Below are 17559 nucleotides of genomic sequence, written 5' to 3'. Positions count from 1 at the left end.
TGAAAATTACAAAATACGTTTATTCATATAAACAACTACAAAATTCTATTAAATTGGGTATTTTGCAGCAGGAGACAAATTAGATGATGTGGTGTTACATTGTTTCACAAAAAGCAATATCAAAACACATACAAACAGATAAGAAGTAAATCTGTGTTCTTCACATAGCCCTTCTGCTTTGAAAAGAGTTTAAAGAGCTCGCTCTGTTTGTAACAGGAGGCACAACTATCCTGAGATTCACCATTTTGTTTTTAATTTGGTCAAACTTATGTGACTTTTCAAGAATACTTGTAAGTTTATACTCACTCTGTATTTGTTTCTCACACAACCTCCCACAAGTCCCAAATGGCCTCTTATTTACAAAGTATTTTGGAGCTGTGAAGACTGAGACTAACACTGCATAGATGATTCTTTCACACCATCAGAAACATGAAGTATGTTTTTTTTTATTTAAGGGCTCTGAGGGTGACTGAGTCCTTCCCCTCAGAGGAGTATGTAAGCGAGGAACGTTTAGCGGTGGCATAGGAGGCATATGAAGGGGTGGTGGAGGTGGAGGAGGAGGGTACACGGGGCAGAGTAGATGTAGAGGAAGGGAGGGGTTGAGTCTGTCTGTCAGGAAGGCAGTAAGCCGGAGAGGAAGACCTGCCCTTGCTTTGCAGGCTGCTACTGCTGCTGCTCTGCAGAGGAGAGCTGGACATTTTCGGGCCTCGAGTCAGAGACGACGTGGAGGAGCTCGAGAGAGGTGAGGTCCTCATGCCATAACCGAGGATGCCAGTACTCATCAGAAACTCCCTGGAGCCATAGGCAGGAGGAGTTGGTCCACGGGAGCCCGGAGGTCGGATGTTGTCTGGTGGTAGACTCCTCCTGCTGGGGATGTCATAGATCCCCATATCTGGACCATAGTAAGCCTGGGATCTGGCTTGGAGACGCAGCATCCTCTCCCTCTCCTCCATCTCCCGCCTCTCGTGGATAGATGCCATGATGGTTTTTGAAAAGTTGTCATAGCGTGCGGCCACAGACTTCTGAGGTGTCGAGACCTGTGGATCGAGATCACGAAGGCTGTCTCGAAGACTTTGAGAGGTCATGTCTCGCATCGCCAGACCTGGAGGGGTGAGGTCACGTGATGTTCCACTTTGGGATGCAAGATCTCTTGGCATCAGCCCTTGAAAAGCCGAAGAAGGGTCTCTTTGAATGAATCCTTGGAAGGAAGGTGAGTGATCCCTTGAGGTGAAGCCCTGCAAAGAAGGTGAGGGGTCTCGAGGCTGAGGAGACTGTCTGGTGACGCCCATAAACACGGGACTGTAGGCGTGAGGAGGGGGGCGCTGCACCACAGTCCCATCTGTGTTCAGAGTTATAAAGTGAGGGTGATAGCCAACTGGATGAGCCCCTATCTGAGCCAGGAACTGAGGGTCTGCAGGGTTGATGAGGTTATCATAGGAGAGGCTGCTGCTGTGATTTGACAGCAAGCTGGAAGAGGTGATGCCTGGTGGGGGGTTGGATCCCACACCGTCACCATGCATGGCAGGTATTTGGGATTTGCTGCTGTGGCGACTGCTGTGCTTAAGGGTGAGAGAGCGGGAGTTGAGCGTCAGAGAGTTGAGCTGCAGCGAGCTGGAGTTGCTGTTGGTCTGTACAGGCAGACTGGCCTGCTGGCTGCCTCTCGCTGGGCTTTCTTTAGACTCAAAGCAGAGGTCAGGACCTTTGTTGTTCCCTTGCTGCTCTGATGTCTTCAGCAACTAAACAACACAAAAGCCAGACAGTAATGTCTGTCAGACAAGGACCAAAACCAGGACTTCACGCTCCAACAATATAACAAATTTATATCAGAATGAAAAGCACCTGCTCTGGAGGAATGGGCGACGATCCTCTTGATATGGCTTCCAGGACAGGCCGTAGTTGCGGCACAGTGGGAATGGAAACGGGAATGATGGATTTGGTATGGTGTCCCATCTCTGGAAAAGACAAAGCATTCACAGAAACAGCTCAGTAATGACACCACGAAGGAAAGTTACAAAGGATAAAGCTGCTGATATTCTGTAATCACCCTATTGTCAATGAATTTCAAAACCAGCGTTTACTTACTTTATCTCCTTAATATCTTAAACAACTTCCCCAGCCTGTCTGTTGCACTCAGCCCCAAGCCTACTGGTTCCTACTGAAGATAATTAGGGCTGCACGATTATGGCTAAAATGATAATCATGATTATTTATCACGATTATTCATTGATGTTAGGGACAACATATTTTTATTGCAGTTTTCAAATTTAAATAAAAAGGCAACTGTTTTCACATCCATGATGTGCTGCATTTCTGCTAATGTACAAATCTTTGCAACAAAATAAGACTGGTCCTTAAAGTGCATCATCTCCTTGAATCAAAATATATAAAGTCCACTGAGTCCGGCTACTGCTGCGCCACAGTTTTGTCCCGACCTTGGCACTAAAATCGTAATCACAATCAATATTCGATTAATTGTGCAGCCCTACTGAAGATGTACATATTTAAAAAGTAAGTCACAATTTACAATTTAAAAAAAGGTTAAATGACTTCCTAAAATAGCTGGGCACTGTAGTTTTGAGTAACATTTACACAAATAGGAGAAAATTGAGCATTTTGTTACGGACTACTTTCAGCTGTGGATCAATACTCATATGTTGCACTTGCCGGTAGTTATTATGGCAACAGGACAGTGTATGTGGGATTGACTCGAAATAAACTGCAGTGCTCTTGTTCATGGTAATGAAGGAACATGTCACCCAGAGCAAAAGGTGCACTGATGAGTTTTCGGACAATGGACCGCTATAGCACAGAGGAATAAATTATAATGGGCTTTGGCTACACAGACAATCCCTGTTGGTAGGATCACTTCATTGTTGATTTAGGTCTTTTAATGGGATTTGTCAACAATAAGAAAAATATCGTCGCTGTCGGGCAGAAACCTCCTATCTCCACATTTAATCTTTTTTTTTTTTTTTTAAATAAATCAGTGTTATTGGTCACCCTTTACGTCTGTCTGTGGTTTTTACAAATATTTTACCAATACAAAGTATAAAAACAGCTTGTGACTCTCAATGATGCCGTGTTCAATTATAATAAAAACACAGGGTTTTTTTAATTTCATGAAAAATCACGAGTTGGGACATAGAAGGTTTGTGCCCAACAGCGACGATATAGAATCTCTCCTTGGCAGACTTATAAAATTGGATGAATCCATAATCTCTCGGTATCTTGTCACTATATAAGTTTGTATGCTGTAAGAATATTGCGTCAGTGCTGTGTCTGGTTATCACAGTATACATGTGTCTTCATACAGTACCATCCATGGCAGTTAGTTGGCTTTTCAGCAGGCCGTGGTCTGGCTTTGGTGGCAATGGTGGCGGAGTTTTCAGTTGTTTCATGTCTGACAGCTCAACAGCTCTAGTGGAGGTTCGCTGGCAAGAGAAAAAAGAAAAAGAAACATGAGACAACTGAGGTTACAGTTCTTAGATGATCTGTGAGAGAATATTTAACTGTGAGTGCTTTGATTTGAAATTTGGCATGTAATTTGTTTAAGCATACTTTATTCTGGAGATCCTGACTCTGTATCCCGTTGTCCCTGACTTTTACTGGCCTTGGCCTGTTTATCTCCGGTCTCAGGAAAGGAGGCTGAACATGGATCACTGTTTTCTTACAGGGCCGCGCTGTGTACCTGGTGTCACATGACAAACAGGCTGTAAGCCAGTGAGCTATAAGGCTTCCTGAAAAGTACAAGATGAAGAAGAAATGGCTCTTACTTTGGAGAGATGGGACTGCAAACTAGATACTCCAGGTTATTACAACAACCTCGTGTGAAAGGATTTACTCCTCCTTGAAACTTCCCAGTTACCTGTGGGATGATGAAGAGACAAGATCACCTTAATTTTTTTGTATTTCAGATGTAAATAAAATTTTCAAGTTTTTAAAATAGTATATAATACATAAAAATAACACAATTGTTAAGTCCTGAAGACCTACATTATTGATATACTTCACTTTCTTTATGACATTTCCACTGCTCTTGACAGTAGTTTAATATTTGGAAAATCAAACTGACTTGTTCATTGGTGGTGCGTCCTCTGGACACCAGGTAGAGGTGGAATCCAGTGAGACCAAGAACCGGGATAAGAAACAGCCCCGATATACTGATCACTACCAAGCTGTAACATACTGTTAAGGAAAACTGCTTCATATCAGTCTCGTTTTGACAAAGTTGAATACATTTACACAAATAAATGCACAGATAGATAGACACACGCGTGTTGGGTGTGTATGAGGATACGTGACAGTGCAGTGCAGCTTCCATAATTCGTCCACGTGGTGCAGGACATATATGAGGCCTAAGGTGAAGACACAGATCATGTGAACTGTCAGCGACAACAGAAACAGAAAGAAGTAGCGGTAGTTTCGCCTCCCGATGCAGTTGTTCACCCAGGGACAGTGATGGTCAAAGTCCTGAGAGGAGAATGTGGGAAAAGAAAAATGAGGCAGCACTGAAAATCCAGCATTCATTGAAACTTGTGGAATATGCACTGTGCTTATTACTAAATACACTTTTTTTTAATACAGGCTGTCTGAACCCTTTTTCAAATTGCATTTCTACTGAGACTACAAAGGATCTGAGAAAAGGATTAACCTGATTAATGAGATCTCTCTCTCTCCCTCCATCACACTCTGTCCATCATTCACTCTGCAGAAATCCCCTTTATTGACTTTCACCGCACACACTGCTACACTCAGTCATAAGCACTACTTACTACCCCCCCGATCTGTCCCTCTGCGTTCTTGCCCTTATCACTCATTTACCCCAGTTAAATTCCATACCACTTTTGTTTTCACCGCCCTCTGTATTGATATGACACTCAATGCTGTGTCCCTTCTCCCGTCTTTAAATCTGTCCACATACTAACCTCCACACAGCGATCACAGACGCTGCAGTGGGAGCAGCGTGGAGGTCTGTAGAAATGACACGAAGCACACCATTTCATCCGCACTTGGACGCCCTTCACGTCCACGTTCTTATACAGCGGAGCGCGGAACTCATCATCCTTGTCCTCGTCCTCGTTCGCTGGAAAATAATGTGTGAAACTGCTAAAGTAATACTTCCAAAAATACAATTAAAATTAAAGAAAGGTGTTTTTACTACTGTAAGCATAACATCCCTTTGATTACTAACCCATTGGGAGCACCCCTGCATCCATAAAGGTTGCCATGGTAAAGTTGGCCAGCACAAAAAGGAAGAGGATGGCACAGCATGGTGGCACGGCAGGGTAGATGGTCACAGCCAGCCACGGGCATCTGAATATACAAACAAACAAGAAGAAAAACTCTTTCCTGTAGTTGTCACTGAGTGTTCATTCAAAGCAGAAGTCATGTTGCAAATCAAGGGATTGACAGTGTTTTTGAGCCTGGTAAGTATCCATCCTTTAGATGTTGAGGTTAACACACATAAGGGCTACAACAAAGATTTTAAGGGATAATCTTCATCCCATTTATTCCGATGGGAGCAGTGGATCTCAAAAGTAATTGTTCACAGTGAAAGATAAGCATGTATTAGTGTGTGTTCACTGGCGCCCATAACAAGGGATTAAATGATGGGGTACCCTGCATTAAAGGCAAAAAGCTTACTGTATCTGTGCTACACAATGAAGCAGGTCATTAGGCATTAGGTATAATTACGGTAATGTTAATTTATTTATTTATAGTTGTTTTTTTTCATGAATCATTTAGTCTATAAATTGTCAGAAAATATTTAAAGTTCCTTGATTCCAATGTGTCATTGTCTAATAGTTTGTTTTATCCAAAACAATGTCCAAAACCCAAATATATTCAATTAGTATGATATATAAAACAGACAAAGATGCAAATCCTCACGCTTCAGAACCTTGAACAAGCTAATATTTTCAATCTTTCCTTGGTGAACAGCTTTAACAATTACTCAAAAGCTGCAATTATTTTTGTCTAATCACTCCATTTTGCAAAAAAAATGACACAAGACAGGTACCCCTGAGTCTGGTGAAACCTGGTGGATTAGTACTCCTGTCTGGTGATCCCACCTTAATGTGTCAGGTTGTCACAATACTGTTGTGTTATAAAAAGCAAAAGATTGATTATGTTGGGACAGGACAGTCCGGTTCATGTGGAGCTGAAACAATCAATGAATTAGTCAATTAATAGAAAATTAACAGGAACCTATTTTGATCATTGAGAATAGTAATTTGCCAAACATTACCTGTTACACCTTTTCAAGTTTCTGTTCTGTAACATTGTAAACTGAATATCTCTGGGTTTTAGACTGTTAGCCAGACCAAACAAGACGTTACCTTGGACTCGAGAAAGTCATCAGCAGATTAATCAATGAAGAAACTAATCATTAGTTCATGTTAAACAAAAATGTATGTACAATGTAAACAATCCCCTTGAATGAAGTTTGCACATTATCACTGCAGTGACCATGATAAGCAATCGAATAGTCAGAATTAAAGCTGTCTGGTAGAAGCAAATGTTGGATGAGCGAGTGATTGAGCAAGAAGACAAAAGAATATACATCCAAATTGGTGGAATTGGTGTTAAATTGAACTTTTAATGTTTTTTAATCATATAAATTAAAATCTGATCCTCGATCTGTAAAATATAGGTGCTTCTAAACACACATGTCAAACTATTGAGTGTACCGTCAGGATATTAACCAGTATAAAATCTCTGTGCATGCGTGTCCCGAAATCAAATAGAACCTTTTCTCTTCTACTTTCTCTGTGTATGAATGTGTGTGTTTGGATGTGCTGAATGGGAGTATGATTATATCTCTACTGTGTAAGATTAGAGGGAGGGGCAGTGTAATCAGGTTACATTGGTAGACAGAGAGAAAAAGAATCACTGGATTATATTAAATGTTTGATTGAACATCACGTGTTTAACCTACATATATACTGCATGGGAATTTTATATTTGAATAGTCAAATGTTAATAGTTTCTGGCATCGGGATCAGTATAGGTAGAGAGAAAAAATAACTGGGTACCTTCAAGGACTTTTGAATGGAAATAGTATAACCAGTATAACCAGTGTCAGGACCATGAGGATGTGCCAAACTGGTTACATTTTCCATGCAGTTTTTCATGGGCAAGTAAACCATGAACACTTTACACATTACACACAAATCTTGTGAAAGTGAAAACACTGACAAAATTAAGAAGCATCCGCTTCAATTATGCACTTCATCCCAGTGAAGCTCCAATCCCCAAAACCCCCCGGCTGGTTTTAGGCTGAGTGGGGGGAGGGGTCCCTGCCCCAAGAGGAATGCCTGCTGATGCCATGCCAGCTGCAAACCCAGTAATCCCTGGATTATAAACTCTGGATTACAGACCATTCCTGCCAGTCCAATGCATTGTGTATTCCTCACATTAGATACTAAACACACAGAGCATGCCGTTAGACTCACCATATACTGCAATGCACACTACTATATAATGTATCCATGAGATACATCCAATTGATCTGCTACTGGTAGTCTATACCTGCAGGAGAATCCCTCTTACAACTGATGATGAGGAACAAATTGAAACAGGAGAAGAAGTTCTGAACAGGTTTTAGCATAATTAAATTATGAGAACCTTAAGAAGCAGTGAATATGTGACAAAAAGATTAAGGAGCATAACGTGATCCCCACCACCCCGCCCCGCCCCAGCCCCACCCCCACCCCCACCCCCACCCCCAAAGCTACTATTCAGGATGTGTGTCCAAGTTCTTCTCACAAAATACGGTCATGTTTCACATGTGCTTAAACCGTCATAGCTGATCAGTTATATTAAGCTGTTAACTCAAGCTGGTTAGTTACAACACTCCTCTCATTATTCTACAAAAGATCTTTAAAACCTTAAATAATAGTTTTTCATTATTTATTCTACTTTAGAAATAAGAGTGTTATTCCTCCTTTTCCTTTTTAAATAGATAGATCCTTTCTTTAACAATTTCATTACATTCTCCAAATTAGCATATTATGACAAATACAGCCTGTTCCACACCAACTATGGTGCTGCAGATGAAACAGAAGGTGAAGTGGAAGCCTTTGAGATTTCATCTGACTGATTTCTTGTGGGCCAGATTAAAGCGTGAAAGGCCTCTGCATGGACGGCGAGCCTCCATCATTGGTCTGAGACCATCTGGACCACAGGGAGAGACAGTTCATTACACTGCAGCGTGGCAAAGACAAGCCCCACCTAATGAAACAGCCCGGGCAGAGCTGTATTAAATCACACAGAATAGTAAGCTGCTCTGCAATCTGTACGCCGCCCTCATCCCTGCAGTGGGTCAGTGGCACAGCAGACATCGCACAATTGGTCAAGCGACAAGTTCACCACCGCCTGCAGCCAGGGCTCCTTTTGTGAAATATTGTCACAGTTACATAAATGACATCACCGCCATGTAATCTGTCAGACATTCAGACACCGCATCAGCACAGAAAACAACTGGAAAGGAATAAATTCCCACAGACTGGACAATATATCTTCACATAGCATGTGCTCACAGTGTCATGGGCTCAACATGATCTGTGACTTGTGTTACCCACATCGTATCGTCATTCCTGTTCTCACAGTGCACCATTCAATCACAAAGAAGGCCCTTTAGGATTGTGCCCTGTTCAAATTTGAAACCTTTTCTTTTGATGCATGCAATTAGAGCAGTTTAAGCTTTAAACCAGTACAGAAAAATGAGCATGAATATACCATATGTGTATGTTTAAAATATGGATTTCAATATCATTTCAATATATTTCAGTGTTCTGAACGGTTTGCTCAGCTTGTTTTAATGCTTACACTTCAACTCCTTTAAAGAGCAACTATGTCACTTTTTAAAGAAGAAATAACACATTCTCCTTCTTACAAATGAAAAGCAGTAAAACGCAGTTTTGCTCAATTCACTACACTCAGGGGTTTTGCTGCCACTGGCTTGGTTAGTCAGGTATAAGTAGTAGCTAACGGACGTTACTGTTAGCTAAAAAGCAGTGTAACTAGCATTACTGAGTCAGTTCACTGTCTTACTGACTCTTCTTTATCTGTGCTACTGTTAACCTGTGAATAAGACATGTAGATATTAGCATCTAGCATATTGTAATTGCCATATTTTGCCACAATGATCATTGTTCCACAACAGTTACATAGTCTTGTTTTAATTGTTTTCACTTTAAGCAACATTATGTAGTATTAAAATAACAACTTCACATCCATTTTTGATTGTATGCTGACTTGTAATAACGTGAATGGCATCTTTGTCATTGCTACTCCGGGCCCGGAGCGCCTGGTATAGGGCTATATAACATTGGTATCCCAGTCAGGAAACCTATCGTGAGAAAGGCGTAGTGCTTTAAGGCACCACGTCACACACACCAACAAGACTCTTCAGTATTCTCAGAATGGAGATCATGGCAGAGGCCTCAAAGAGACAGAAGAAGATGTTGTGGGAGGAAGCAAAGAAGGGAAAAAGAGAGAGTGACTGCAAGAGACCAGGACTTTTACTAGTTGGTGTGAGCTAAAAAAAAATCTGAAAAGATGCAGGACAGACGCAGAGCTGGCCTTCTTGCTGCTGTACTTGTAAGAAATAACATATTAGTTGGCTTGGATGTTAGTGTTGTCTCACTTGCTTGATGTTTGGTTGTGTAAGCAAAGTTGTCCACTTGCTAGTTTTTGATCATAAGTAATGTAATCATAACAAATGCACATAGGCCTATACACCTGTCCTTATCTACAACAGCGGTGAATTTTCACTGTAGGGGAGCCAAATCGCACAAAAACCCACATCTTACATAATGCTGCTTTAAACTGCAACTCCCATACAATATTTCATATGCAAGTAACTTACATTTAATTCAGTGTTTCCCCTATAGGTCTATACATTCAGGTAAAACTCATAACTTGGCTCGCTTCCTCTCCTCATGCTTCTAAGGACATCTACGTGACAGGTGCTTTTATAAGAGCAGCGTAACTCCAAATCGGGAGGTGCGTAGCGAATGTTTGATTGTCCGAGCGGCGTAGGTGACCGACGGTGAACGTGAGCAGTTTCCATAAATGAAGGCTACTGTGTCGGTTACACTGTGTCAGCTTCTGGACAACATGAAAAGTCGCGTTGTTTCCCCAAATGCTGGGAAAGTGAAGCCTGTTTGCGCTGGCTAACACATCGCCACATTGCGCCCCCCAGACTGCGCAGCTGAGCTGGGAAGCTCATACAGTAGGCTACGTCTTTTGGCTGCTATGTAACTTAACATTAACGTTAGCTCAACTTATAAAAAGTAACTGGTAGATGTATTTTATTCCTACATACTTCCCCAATGTTGAAAATATCAGGTACAAGCTGAGACTAAACTGGTGTAGCCTACAGCTCTGTCCTGTACAGACTGGTTCATTCTAACTTATTTTTCAGGTGAGTCTGAAAAAGTGGTTGTTAGGAAAAGAAAGGACGGAGGTGACTGGAGGAGCTGAGGTTAATAAAGCAAATTAGTTATGCAAAATAGTGCTTTTAAGCTAATGAGGAGACTTTTCTTTTTGTATTGTGCAAATAAAAAGCACCTCAGAAGGGAGATGGTTTCTCATGGTGCCTATTTTTTTATATTAATGTCTACAGATAAATGGCAAAAGCTGTTAAATGAAGACACAAAAGGCAAACATTTACAGTCACATCTATAATGATTCTGAGGTCATATCAACAGGGTTTTAGGGGGTGATGCACAAAACACGCTGTGGCAGAAATGTAAAATCACTGTGGAGAGCATCATAACCAACCAAAGTACTTTCCACAAATCTAATGGTTGTAGTTCCTCCCCAGTAGACTGATCTTTGCACGTTGTTTATTCATTATCTGCTCTAGCTTTTTCAACTTATTTGTTCAGAGATATGGTGAAAATAATGGCCCAATATGATGTCAAATTGCATATTTTTAATTGGAAGACATGACATTTTCTTAGGAGGACCCCAACCCCCCCGACCATGACTGCCACAACCACAATCAAAACATTCATCTAAACCTCACATAAAACTATGGGAAAACCCTGACATTTTAAGCTATTCTAATGTGCATTGTGTTGGGGTTCTATATTCAGACATACTACGCACTATCCGCACAAAAAATGTTGCTTCACCTCCACTGCTACAACTCCATCCTAGGGGAAACACTGTAATTACATTTTAACCAGTCCACAGTGTTTGCAAATGGCCTTTTCAGCATAAGCGAGCACACTTTTCTTTAAGAAAACACAGTTTACTCAGTGGTAAGAAAAGTAAAAAGAAAAGTAAGATTTTTCGGAGTCAGCGCAGGGTGAAACATAACGTAATTAACAAGGGGCATTTTTTCCTGGTCTTTCTGATGTCTGTGGCCTTTGTTTAACAATGCACACAACCCTAAGCCCTAACCCAAACAAAGGTTCAGGGTCAAACGAACAAAAGCAGGAAACCAGTAACTGATTAATTTTTTCAGGCGAAGGAAGACAAAAGAGCCTCCGCAAGTTTTCTAACTCTACCAAGCCTGCAGCGGAAACAGAAATGAAAGAATGCTTGCACTAGTAATGCACACACACTGATAATTGCATGAATATTTCCAGATAAAAGGACTTTGAATTTATATATAGCATGACTGCAGGGTAAAAAATAAAATTGGGGGTTAAAGTGTTCAACAATGCTGGATGGTATTCACGTATGTTCCCATGATTCACAGGAACCAGGGTAAAGGCCGGGGTGATGTTATGGCAGATGACAAGCAATGTCCCTTTGACTCAGTGTTACCAAGGTGAGGCTAAACAGAGCGTGGCACCTGTCTATCTCTACTGTTGGAAGAAGGGAGTCACTCCAGGTGCAGCTGCTGGCTTTGCAGATACACAGGATTTTAAACAAAGTGGTCAAATCAGAAAACTGTTATATGAACTGTTATATATCAACAAGACACTGAGTGTCTGCCTATTATCTGTCCAAAGACAATGTTTCTAACCTCTAACAACTGATATTAAGAGCCTTTAAGTCTATTGTATGTACTGCCAGATTGTAAAGGCAATCGAAGAGCTAGTAGGGTATTTAAGACACACACAAGACAAGTTAAACTGCAGACATTACAGCAGAATATTACACTTATGGTTAAGGTTGAGGTTTTAAACTACTTTTCTTAAAGGCTGATATACAGTAGTCAGGGTGCACAGAAACTAACTCTGGGATCATTTTGAGCTGTGAGCTTTTTAGGTTATAAGGTAATTTCAGCTCAAATGCAAACCTTGTCCCATAAGAAGCAGGTTCATCACTTTGATCATTTGCAGTGTCCTGGTTTTGTTGGTTTAGCAATGCAGTCCCAATTAAGCACCCTCTTTTCAATCTATCACATCAGCAGGCCATTGATTTTTTTTTTCTCTCTCTCGTATAGAAGGAGTTCATCATCAGGGTTTCTTTCCCTTTTCTGGCCTGTGAGCCTGTCTCCACATCCCAGAAGTCTCATGACTTCAGCAGTTTAACTGTTGTAAAGCTGATATGTGAATTTCAGTGTGACATATTTTTGTATTCTAGAGTGGGGAGTCAAACTCATTTAAGTAATCTGCATAATGAAAATCCAATATAATGATGTATGTCAACATATCAGATTACTACAACCACATCTGTACAGACAATCCCAAAGTAGAGCCACTCATGATCAACAGAGTCCTTCTCACATGATATAACTGTATGAACTAAAGACTAAACACAATTCCCCTTGTTTCTTTTGAGGATTTCAAACAAACAAGGGTTTGTATTTCTGCTGTGAACCATAATTCTACACTAGCCGTGTTACCCAAGAGAGGAAAGGTCAGAAGAAAATAAGGGAAAAATAATGGAGTGGTGTGTGAAAAAACAAAAAACATATTCAACACCACCTAAAACTTCAAAATTAATAAATGTCACTGTGAAAGTTGTTCCAAAGTAAATATCTGCTGAATGGTAAATTCAAAGATCCCAGACACCATTTTTCCCAGATGGGGGGATCACATGGCAATGGCAAGAGGATCCTAATCCCATACTCCCAATCTGGTGTCAGATTCCAGTGAAAAGGGTGCGCGGCAGGAGATACGGGAGAAACTAGGACAGATATGGCTACGGAGGCCAAGGGTCAGTAGAATGGCACAGAGCTGATGAGGTGGGAGCCTTCACTCAGTAAGTCAATACTGGATATCAAAGGGGTTTTCATATTAAAAGCAGCGTACTTTAAAATGTGACGCAGGTCTGCTTGTTTTTCTTCTTTGTGGTACATAAGCACAGGCTTTAAAATATATAGAAAGGCCTACATATGACTTACCTATCAGCATTTAAATTGGTTTCTAAGATATGCTATTGAATTTTTTTCCTGCATGTCAGCGTTGGCTTGAGTGGAGTCTTTTCAACCTCCCACTAGCTCTGCCTTCCCTCGCAAATAGGTCACAACCAGGAGGCTAAAATTAACTATTTCCACACTTTCACCAAGTGTTGTATTAAAACTTACAAACCACGCCATGAAGGTTGTGTGATGCGATGTCTTCAAGCCGCATTTATCACACATGTGGGTCAGAGTGACACGTTGATACACGTTGATTTTGGGTGGCTTATTCCCTAAACTGTGCTTACTCTGAGTCCTCAGGGTGCACCAGGCAGGCATCCAGACTATAGTCCACTCTGTGAGCCAAACAGGTCAGATGTTGGCCGCCCCTAGTGGGTCTGCCAGCAGATGAAAACAGTGAAGAAAAAGAAGAAGAAATTGTGCTCTTTTGAGGCATTTGTTATTTAAATACTGGTTTAAGCAGCTTTTTAGAAATTGGAGATTAACTGCAAAATCTAAAACGGAAATAAAAATAATAAAATGTAGGCCTACACATTCAGTTTAATGACAGCTTAGAGAAGAAGATAATTTTTAATGTTTCATAGTCTGAAAATTCAATTCCACACGTAAAAAAAGTAGACATATTTGAATGAAGGAATACCTGATGCATGGTGGATGAAGAGTGATGGATGTCTGGAAGGATGGATGCATTTTCTGTGGAGCAAACCAACAGTGCCTTCCGCCAACGTTTCATTTCTAGGGGGGGGACACACTTACGTGAAGACGAAGAAAAGGGAGGTAGAGCCGACCAGGAGGCAGGCGGCCGTGCAGACCGGGACGAAGGCGCTGGGTTTCAGTGAGTCGGCGCCGCTGGCGGGCATCCTGTCCTCTCCACACTCATCAGAGGCTCATCACTGACGAAAGCGACGGCCGCCGCACCGTGCGCGTACCTGTTTGTTTGTGTGTCTTTTCGGACAAAGCCCCGCATCGACCTCAGAGCGCTGGGAAACGAAAATCATACTCAAAAGAGAGAAAGGGAAGAAAAAAGCCTCATAAAGCCAGAGCTCGCAGCGGCGGTGCTCAGTGCTGCATCGCGTCCCGTCTGTCCCGGCAGGCGGCAGCGCACAAATGCCGCCTCCGGTTTATCCTAAAGGTGGAGCTTTTACTCAGGAATCACGTGAAACACTACTACACCACACTGAGACCCCACGCTGCGATCTGACGAACAGCTTTTTAAAAATTATAATAATAACTGTAAGCCATATCCATGTTTGTTAGTTAGACCTATTTAAGTTATTAATATCATTCAAAACTTAATAAAAAAAAGTGATCTGATCAATTTGTTAGAGCATAGCCTACTATGTTATAGCCTATTGACATCTTAAGTCTCCAAAAAAAAAGATGACCGTACTACCTTCCTAACGGCTTTATCAATGGTTAATGATTAATATTATAAGCCATTAGTAATTACCTAGTGGGGTGTTGCAGAGCATCTGGACTAAAATTAATTTATTAACAATAGGCTTAACATTTACAACTGCAGACTGGGTGGCTTTTAACATGTAGGCCTATTGATGCATTAGGCCTATCAGTCAATTCTCAAGTCAGTCTACCAAGTAGGCAATTAGTAAATTAGACTACTGTCCATTGTTAGTAGGCTACTGTATTACTTTTTATAAAGGAGAAGTGGTAGCCTACCAAAAGCTCTGCTGGCATTAGAAAGAAACTTCTTAAAGAAGAATGCCACAATTTTTAGAATTGACTTATAAACACAGTGTGCTATTTTAAATAGTGTGTAGGCTATTCATTTCTAAAGATTAAAAAAAAAACAGTGAAAATCACAAAATCTGTGCCACCAGGGTGCAAAGTGAAGCGTCAATTGCTGCTGCAAGGACATACAGACAGATAAGTCGGTATGTTTTCTCTACATGAAGTGGGCTAACATTTTGTTTGTAATTTATCAAAGGACTCTAGCTAGTGGCTCTTTGGTTACCTCCACAGTTGCTCTGTTTTTTCTTTCTGCAATTAGACACACTATAGTCAGCATCTAGTCAGGGGACGCTCCTAGGGAAGCGAAATTCATCCTTTGCATTTAAACTATCCCTAAACCCACGCAGACACGAGGAGAACATGCAAACTCCACACAGAAAGGCCTGGGCAACCCGGTTTTGAACCCGCGACCTTCTTGCTGTGAGGGAACAGCGCTAACCACTGCACACACCGTGCCGTGGCAATAAATAGGCTACACCTCGATCTCAGCGGGACTGCATGATGAAGGCTCCATGAGAAAATACAAAATGTCAACACGTTGTTTCAACTCTACAAGTGATTGGGTTGGGCTTTTTACCCTCGTCTATAAATGTCCAAAAGACGAAAGCCTCCAACATTACAAGCTTTGAAACTGTGAGACCAGTCGACTGTACAGTAAAGATTAAGAGGTGTTGTCACCAGAACCTGATAAACGATGGAGGCAAAACATTTGATTCAATCCACCATCAGAGCGCTCATGTTCCTGGCAGGGGTCCTGGGAAACAACTGGCTGGCTATACGCTCCCTGCCAGGGCAGAAATCTGGCATCCACACCAACGAGGCCCTTTTCATCAACCTGGCTGTCTCCAACCTCATCACCAACTACCTGGTGGACCTGCCCGACACTGTGGCAGATTTCGCCGGACGCTGGTTCCTGGGGGAAGCCTTTTGTGGCGTGTTGCGTTTTTGTTCTGACCTCTCCGAGACCAGCAGCATCTACACGACCTTCTTCATCAGTGCTTTCTGGCACCAGAAGCTCGTCGGCTCCCTGAAACGGGGAGGCGCACCCGTGCGGATGGACAGCATGTGCTTGGTGGGCTGTCTGCTGGCTGGGAGCTGGACGGTGGCTGTGGTCTTCAGCATCCCGCACTTTTATTTTGCCACAGTGGAAGAGACAAATGAGAGCCAAAAAGACTGTGTGGATGTCTTCCCTAATGCAACCGCCAGGCAAACCTATGATATCTTTTATTTAACCTTGGCTAATGCTCTCCCTATTGCTGGGATTGTATTTGCCAGTGTCCAGATTGTCACCACTCTGCTCCAAAGCCAGCGATGCATACGGAGCCATAACTCTTACCCTACCAAGGACGAAAACAAGAGTAGGCCTATTAAAATCCAGAAGCATGACACATCATTCGGCACGGTTTCTGCAGGCACCTCAAAAGATGTCAAAGACTCTGCATCCCCAACCCTCATTTACACGGGCGTGCCTGCTTCTCCCTGTCCAAATGGAGGGCTGTCAGGTCACTGCTCCAACAGGGAAACAAACACAGGCCGCAGAGCTGGAGCTCCACCAAGTCTTTCAAGGCCCAGCCAGATGCCAGCTAAGCCCAGTCCGAGCTCAAGCTCTCAGGTGAGGGCAGCCAAGAGTGTGGTGGCTGTAGCCAGCGTGTTCCTTGTCTGCTGGCTGACTCATCTGCTACTGCGCATTTCCAGCAACATCCACACCTCGCCAATAGTGCTGGAGGTGGCCGACTATGTTGCGGCCTCCTACACCTGCATCATCCCCTACTTACTACTGCACGGAGTGAAAAAGCTCTCTTGCTCATGCAGAAGGTAGACGTGTACGTCACATCCAGTTTTTACTTCTGGACTCAATTCGTGTTTATGGAACCTATGTCTGGTTTGGGAAGACCTTGTGTCTCTGATCCTCACTGAACGCTTTCTCTAATCTCAATTTCAACATCCTAATTTATCACAGTTAGCCCTTTGATAAATAAAAGCATCTATTACCGTTATAGAAAACTGTGGAAGAGATGGAGATGAGCACATGAGCTTCCATTAGGAGCTAACCTCTCTGATCATTCCAAGTTTTTTTTTTTTGTAGTAGGCTACTTTAAAATAATAAGTAATTTGTTTCATCGATCTATTTATTCTCGAACTATTCTGATAATCAGTTTAGCACAAATATAACATTCCCTGGTTTAACCTTTCCAGCTGTGATGGAAAATTGAGGATTTCTGGTATATATCTTAAGACGTTAAGGCTCCACGATTAAAATAATCATTAGTTCCAGCCCTTTATTACTAATCACCTTGAACAGTCTGCTGCTTCTGGTGTCTGTTCTCCAAAGCTCTAAGTTTAAAAAAAGGCTGCAGCAGGCCCATCTCCCCCCTTACACATACTTTGTGAAGTCCAGGTCAACTCTGAAGCTTTGTTACATCTTCAGGACGTTTTCAGTGTTGAGACTGAAGACTAAACGTGGCGGGTTTTTACTGTCA

At 42.0% G+C, this 17559-nt stretch overlaps 2 protein-coding genes across 4 annotated transcripts; one reads left to right on the top strand and one right to left on the bottom strand.

Annotated features, from left to right (window-relative positions):
• Positions 1 to 15822, bottom strand: zdhhc8a (zinc finger DHHC-type palmitoyltransferase 8a). 3 transcript variants are annotated; one of them, XM_046067007.1, is made up of 11 exons: positions 15764 to 15822; positions 14087 to 14310; positions 5192 to 5313; positions 4926 to 5083; positions 4298 to 4470; positions 4073 to 4175; positions 3774 to 3865; positions 3559 to 3688; positions 3317 to 3431; positions 1840 to 1952; positions 1 to 1736 (listed from the first exon to the last, which is right to left on the bottom strand). In XM_046067007.1, the coding sequence occupies exons 2-11, from the start codon at positions 14188 to 14190 to the stop codon at positions 447 to 449; spliced, it is 2400 nt and encodes a 799-aa protein (XP_045922963.1). In that variant the 5' UTR covers positions 14191 to 14310; positions 15764 to 15822; the 3' UTR covers positions 1 to 446. The 3 variants fall into 3 exon arrangements, with proteins under 3 accessions (XP_045922963.1, XP_045922962.1, XP_045922964.1); XM_046067006.1 differs by lacking the exon at positions 15764 to 15822 and having other exon boundaries at positions 14087 to 14390; XM_046067008.1 differs by lacking the exon at positions 15764 to 15822 and having other exon boundaries at positions 13971 to 14174.
• On the top strand, positions 15774 to 16898 carry LOC123981815 (rhodopsin). The gene has a single exon (XM_046067009.1). The coding sequence runs from the start codon at positions 15774 to 15776 to the stop codon at positions 16896 to 16898; it is 1125 nt and encodes a 374-aa protein (XP_045922965.1).
• Positions 16899 to 17559: the final 661 nt, after the last annotated feature.

This window comes from Micropterus dolomieu, linkage group LG13, assembly GCF_021292245.1.
Source record: "Micropterus dolomieu isolate WLL.071019.BEF.003 ecotype Adirondacks linkage group LG13, ASM2129224v1, whole genome shotgun sequence".
NCBI lineage: Eukaryota > Metazoa > Chordata > Actinopteri > Centrarchiformes > Centrarchidae > Micropterus > Micropterus dolomieu.
The sequence above is the reverse complement of the archived record's forward strand: the minus strand, read 5'-3'. Positions and strand labels throughout refer to the sequence as shown.

Excerpts from the sequence above, each read along its gene's own strand:
- zdhhc8a (XM_046067007.1), bottom strand. The coding sequence starts at position 14,190 with ATGCCCGCCAGCGGCGCCGACTCACTGAAACCCAGCGCCTTCGTCCCG. Across the intron at positions 1,953-3,316 it reads CCAACTAACTGCCATGGATG|AGATGGGACACCATACCAAA; the intron begins GTACTGTATGAA and ends TGTCTTTTCCAG. Across the intron at positions 1,737-1,839 it reads CGCCCATTCCTCCAGAGCAG|TTGCTGAAGACATCAGAGCA; the intron begins GTGCTTTTCATT and ends TGTGTTGTTTAG.
- LOC123981815 (XM_046067009.1), top strand. The coding sequence starts at position 15,774 with ATGGAGGCAAAACATTTGATTCAATCCACCATCAGAGCGCTCATGTTC.